General features: G+C 50.7%; 1 protein-coding gene across 7 annotated transcripts in view; it reads left to right on the top strand.

Moving 5' to 3' along the window:
* The window catches only part of LOC101723532 (nucleoside diphosphate kinase B), a 35,252-nt gene that overhangs the window by 21,995 nt on the left and 6,989 nt on the right, over positions 1 to 6,268 (top strand). For 2 of the 7 annotated variants that reach the window (XM_087202615.1, XM_004859752.4), the window contains exons 1-4: positions 152 to 308; positions 1,778 to 1,907; positions 5,063 to 5,164; positions 6,041 to 6,153. In XM_087202615.1, coding sequence (XP_087058741.1) covers positions 1,782 to 1,907; positions 5,063 to 5,164; positions 6,041 to 6,153 — 341 coding nt within the window. In that variant the 5' untranslated portion in view covers positions 152 to 308; positions 1,778 to 1,781. Of the gene's footprint in view, positions 1 to 60; positions 309 to 389; positions 842 to 1,777; positions 1,908 to 5,062; positions 5,165 to 6,040; positions 6,154 to 6,268 lie in introns of those variants that run through there. The other 5 variants (XM_021240128.2, XM_013077663.3, XM_013077662.3 and 2 more) reach the window with 4 other exon arrangements.

Genomic DNA, 6,268 nt, shown 5'->3' with positions numbered 1-6,268 from the left:
GCTGCCAGACGCGAGCAGGTAAAAACTAGCTCCCGGAAGTTAAACACCGGAAGTTGCTTTCCAGAATGGGGTCCCACTCACAGGAGGACGCTTGGCCGAGCGGTGTTCTGTAAAAAGGGCTCTCCTACAGCGGAGCTGTGCAGAAGCGTTCCGAGTGTGCAGACGCTGGAAACCACGTGGGGTGCATCGCGTTTCCGGTGCAGCTGGAGTTTAAAGCCCAAGCAGCTGGAGGGGTCAGAAGGCTTCGGGGTCCTGAGAAGAAAAGAAAAAGAGAGGGGTTCGGGAAGTGGGAGAGGGAAGGTGAGGAGGTGCGTTCCGCTCTGAGAGGTGGCCGGGGGCCGTCTGTGGACCCCGACCTGTCACGCGCGCCGCGTGCTCGCCTTTGTTCCGGCCGCGGTTCCCCATCGGCGGGGGCTGCGCCTGCTTCTCCTTCCAGGGCGCCGCTGGGCCGAGCGCTGATGCTCCGGGGGTGTTCGGTGAATGAATGATGGGTGCAGGTGGCAGGGGTCTGGGTGGAGGGCATTTATAGGGACAATGTCTGTCACTTCAGCCCCATTTGATTCTGGGGAATCCATGCTTGGCCCCAGCTCCTTCTGAAGTTCTCTCAGGTTGTCTTGGGCTTTGTCTCTTTTTCTTGCAAGAGTGGAGTAACGATCACGTAGCCTTTTTCTCTGGTTGGAGGCCAGGCCCTGTGGCCCGGTGCCCGCGACAGGTACAGGGGTCATGGACCCTGCACGGACAGAAAATTGCACTGCGGTGTTAACTCAGGTGCTGTTTTAAGAGGTCAGGAAGGAAGAGCCCGGAGGTGCTGCTGCTATCTCTTTAGGGATTATCTTTCAAGGTGAGGCGGCCTCTTCTCAGTTGAGACTGTGGTGGGCAAGTTCTCTTAGTGAAAGGAATGCCCAGTGGGGGCTTCCCGGGGTGCTTTTACCCAGTGAGATCCGCCCTTACTGATAGAGGCTGCAGCTGTCACGGCCCACTGTTAATAGGCTTTTCACGATATTCAGTACATCTTTTTTTTTTTTTTTTTTTTTTGGGTACCGGGATTGAACTTGGGTCCTTCTGCTTGCAAGGCAGGCGGTGGAACCACTGTGCTAAATCCCCGGCCCTATGTACATCTTAAGGTGTAGCCTGAATAGCATATGGTTTGGAAATCTGGATTTTGGCTTCCGTTCTGGTGCTCTGGTCCTGGGTCCTTTGCAGAATGAAAGAGGTTATGGTGACACAGTCTCTAAAACCCCTTCCTGTTCTGCTGTCATGGCTGTGACAGTAGGGCAAGCTGTGTTTCATGCCATCTTGTGCCAGATGTCACTTCCATGTTACTAAAAGCACATCGGTGCAGTATTCACCAGCCTGAGTTATTACTGAGAAAGATGGTTCCTATTTTTTTTTTTTCTTTTTCTTTTTTTGGTACTGGGGATCGAACTTGGGACCTTACGCTTGCGAGGCAGGCGCCAGAACCACTGAGCTAAATCCCCAGCCCCCAGAGATGGTTCCTTATTCTAAACTTCCTTTTGTGACAGTATAGGGTATACAGTGGGTGCTTAATAGAAGCTCATTACATCAATTGGGATAGGAATAGTCTCTGCTTTTGGATCCTTCCTCACCTGGGGTATTAGTTGCCATATGAGATGACTGGAAGGAACTGTGTATTATGAAAGAGACTTGGGTTAGGTGTGATAGCTTGAAACCAGCTTTATGGAGTAATCCGCTTGGGAAGGATAATGGTGTAGGCAGGAATCCAGTGCTATTTCATCCCTTGCCTTCCTGTCCCCAGGACCATGGCCAACAGTGAGCGGACCTTCATCGCCATCAAGCCTGATGGCGTCCAGCGGGGACTTGTAGGAGACATCATCAAGCGCTTTGAGCAGAAGGGATTCCGCCTTGTTGCTTTGAAACTTATGCAGGTAAGTGACTCTTACCATTGTGATTCCTTCATGGTATAGGGGATCACTGTAGATTAATTTCTGTGTTTGCCCCCTCTCTTCCCTTTTTAGACTCTTCCACAGTAGGGCAAATGTCTTGAAACCTGGACCCCCAGTGGCCTAGTGTCTTAGCTTAATTCTGGAACAAACAAGTTATTTGGGGCTTTGAAAATGGTCTTTTCTCTCCGCAGTGTAGAACTCCAACTGCAGTTTCCGACTCAGCTCTGAAAGCATTAGAGATCCTGATCTTTAGCTTCCAGAGCAGATCATTTTAGAACCCTGGCCTTCCCTTGAGGGAGGTTTTTTTTTCCAGAAAGAAAATCTGCATTATCAGTTACTGCTGCTTAGTGTCCAGGATAGATCAGGCCTCCTTGGGACTTTGGTGGGGGAAACTGGTTTTGCTTTTGGGACAGCTCTCTGGGCAAATCTGCAAGACACCTGCACAGCAGCATTTCAATAAATGCAAAGGATGAATTGGCCAGGAGCCTTCTTCAGACAAATCCAAGAAAGAAAAAAAAACCCAGCAAAAAACCAGGAGATGGGGCCGGGGATTTAGCTCAGTGGTTTCACTGCCTGCTGCGCAAGCGCAATGACCTGAGTTCGATCCCTGGTACCAAAAAAAAAAAAACCCTAAAAAAAAAAACAACAACCAGGAGATGATTATTCACATTTCCAAGTCAGATAACTTGGGGAGGGAGTGATATTTTTTTCCCATTAAAGAGATCAACTTTGGCCCCTTATACTGCACTTTATTTATTAAAAAACAATTTTTTTTTTGGTACTGGTGATCAAACTCGACCTTGGGCTTGTGAGGCAGGCAGCGGAACCACTGAGCTAAATCCCTGGCCCTCCAGCTCCATTTTTTTACTTTTATTAGTACATATTTGGAGTACATCATGATTACATTCACTGGACTGCACTTTCAATTTAGTTTAATTTGCAACTTATTTCCTGTGATGTTAAAGGAGTTGAATTTTTGTTAACCTTTGTCTTTGTGTTTTTTTTTTTTGTTTTGTTTTGTCATTTTTATTTCTTTTTTTTTTTTTTGGTACTGGGGATTTCATTTTTATTTCTACTACTACATGTTTGCAGTACATAAAAAAGACCCTTGTCTCAAAAAAACAGAAGAAAAAAAGAGTGGTTAATGCTGAGAGCAGAGTTGGCGGAACGACAAGCCAGGCAGGTGCTGGACGAACAGTGGGTTTACATATTCCTTGGATTTTGGAGGTGCAATGAGAGGAACAGGTGTTGCTTAGGCATTTCCCGCAAGCTGGGCACACGTTTTCTCCTCCACCCCTCACGGAAACCCTGAGAGGAGCTCATTCCTGTTCTTTGTTAGTGTGGGGAAACTGAGGCTTGGAGGGGTGAAGTAAAGCACACACAGGCTGAAAGGCACATGGGATTTTGGCCTCTTCGACCCCAAAGTGCAGGCATCCCTTTGCTTTACACTGACTTTCCTGTCAGGGAAGTGGGTTTGGTCAAGAACGGACCGTGGGGAGGCAGCCATGACTCTAAAGGTTGCCGGCGGGGTGGCAAGCGAGGGAAATTGTGAGGCCCGCACCCTCCACGGTCTGTTTTGTAGACTGTGAAGATAATGGAAGCGATTAACAGAATTGAAAGAATCTCTTGTAGGGAAGGTCAGGGTGCATCTTGAGACAGTGATGGTGAGCCAGATAAATCAGACACAGAAGGGTAGATATAGAATGGTTTCTTTTATACAAGAAAATCAACGTATAAGTAACTTAAAGAGCGAAAAAGCTGGGTGTGATGGCACATGGCTGTGATCCCAGCACTGGGGAGGCTGAGGTAGGATGGCGGCCATGAGTTCAAAGCCAGCCTGGGCTACATAGTGAATTCAAGGGCAGCCTGGACTACACAGAAAAGAATGTCTTAAAACCACCCCTCCCCTCAAAAAAAGTGCAAAATAAAGATGATAGGAAACTGGGAGGTAGACCTCATGGAGATGGGAAGTAAAAAATGATAAAGACGTGATGCATTTGTGCCAGTTCCCTAAGATGAATGTAATATTATGTATGGCGATCATATACTCATAAAAAATTAAAACTAAAAAAAGGGAAGGCCAGTTGAAGTTGTTCTGAGATTCACTGAGCAAGTCCTCCATGTAGTAGACAGGGACAGGGCGAGGTTGGGTTCCCAGCACAGAGCGATGACACTTTGGCGAGTGGTGACCAACAGCAGCTGAACGGTAGAACGCCTGGCTGTGCTGGAGGCGGCTGATCTCCGTGTCCCTGTGTCCCTGTGTCCCCGGAGGATGGATCGGCTCCATGGTGCATCGTCGCCATGATGACTGGGGACTCCGGGGCCCTGCCAGACCCCAGGAACCATGGCTGTCTCTGCAAAGAGAAGAGAGCCAGGTGGAGCCAAGACTAAGCAGATTCTGTGCTCTCTGCCTAACTTCCATGTGTGCAGCAGCCCTGCAGTGCGACCGATTCTTCAGCACATGATTGACGGCTTCATGTGAAGAACTCTGGGTGAGGGCCCTGGGCACTTTGCTACTGAATGCTGCATTGGTTGGGCACCATTTGCCAGAGTAAAATTGCACAGCTCCCTCTGGCCCTTCCTACTCACAAGGGAAGACTGTTGCCAACTGATAACCTGTGATCCCAGCCCTCCAGAGGAGGCTGAGGCAGGAGGATTGCCACAATTTCCAAGCCATCCTGGGCTACATACTGGGACCCTATCTCAAAAAAAAACCCCAAACCCTCCAAAAATAAATCAAATGGAAAACTTGTGGAAGTAGTCTCAGAAGTATCCTTACCAGATGAGAGAGGTAGTTGAGTTTTTCTGCTCATTCAAGGCCAAGAGGAGGAAATTAGCTCAAAACTGCAAAAGCACTTGAGTGCCTCTCCCTGCCCGCTCCGTGTGGGGCAGGGATCTGCTGGTTAGAGCACACCAGGGAGCTGGGGGCTCACCACTGAAGTAGCAGGGTGTGCTGGGCATGGTGGCACACGCCTGTGATCGCAGCACTCAGGAGGCTGAGGCAGGAGGATCGGTGTGAGTTTGAGGCCAGCCTGGGCTACATAGCAAGACCCTGTCTCTCAGAACCGGAAGAGACATCAGTGGCCGGATGGGCTGGAAAAATGGCTGGCTGGTTTTCATTCTCATTCTGTGGACAGGCCTCAGAGGACCTGCTCAAGGAGCACTACGTCGACCTGAAGGAGCGTCCCTTCTTCCCCGGCCTGGTGCAGTACATGCACTCGGGGCCCATGGTTGCCATGGTGAGTGCCGCCGTCGGGAACAGGGAAGAGAGGGCTGGGGTCCTGCATCGCATGCCCGGTGCTGATTTCAGCAGAGGAGAGAAGTTGGCAGGTTGGACTGTCGGAGGGTGAGGCAGCTCTCTGACCCTCCGAAGGAAGGGTACATTTGAGCCTGTCATGGCTGTTCTGAGGGATGCTGAGGCAGGAGAATCACAGGTTCGAGGCCAGCCTGGGTTACATAGCGAGGTCATGTCTCAGAAAAATAATTTATTTTTCTGATGCTGGGATGGAACCCAGGACCCCAGGTGCTAGGCAAGTGCTTCAACACTGAGCTGCATCCCCAGCCCAAAATTCTTTCTTAGTCCTGGGGATTGAACCCAGGGCTTTATATGTGCTAGGCAAGATCTATCCCACGGAGCTACAGCCCCAGATCTTGCCCGTACCACTTGGAAGAGGGCAAGGCCAGGCAGACAGTGGAAGAACTGCTATATCTGTCAGCTGAGGGTTAGTGACCCAGTGTGGTGTGGGGGCCACATTAGATCAAGGGTCACGGGTGTGACTCTCCGGGTTAGATCTGAATGTCAGGAAGCCGGCCGTGTATAAAAATCACAGCGAGGAGCAGTCCTGAGCAAGAAAGCGGCCTGTGCAAAAGACCTGGGGCAGGAGGCGCTTGGTTTGTGAAGTGTAGGAAGGGGGAGGTGGCCGAAGCTCGGGGTGGGAAAGATGTCAGGGCTCAGGTTGAGCCTGGAGCCCCAAGACCCTGGGCTGGACAGGGATGCTCATGAGCATTGGTTCCGTGGGTGTGACTCGTGGCGCTTCTTTGTCTTCCTGTCCTTAAGTGCACAGTGGTTGGGTGTCCGCCGGGGTTCTCCCCTTGACATGTCTCTTGTCCCTGAGGTCTGGGAGGGGCTGAACGTGGTGAAGACGGGCCGCGTGATGCTGGGCGAGACCAACCCTGCCGACTCCAAGCCGGGCACCATCCGCGGGGACTTCTGCATCCAAGTCGGCAGGTGGGCATGGGTGCTGCTGCCCTTTCCCAAGGCCCATTCACTGCTGCAGAATCTGGGTTTGTGCGGGGCTGGAGAACCCGACAGCAAGTGCAGATGTGTGAGATCCGAGCTCCCA

This window comes from Heterocephalus glaber, unplaced genomic scaffold (assembly GCF_053883595.1).
Source record: "Heterocephalus glaber isolate CG9 unplaced genomic scaffold, H.glaber_assembly_v1.0 deba00001773, whole genome shotgun sequence".
Classification (NCBI taxonomy): domain Eukaryota; kingdom Metazoa; phylum Chordata; class Mammalia; order Rodentia; family Bathyergidae; genus Heterocephalus; species Heterocephalus glaber.
The sequence above is the reverse complement of the archived record's forward strand: the minus strand, read 5'-3'. Positions and strand labels throughout refer to the sequence as shown.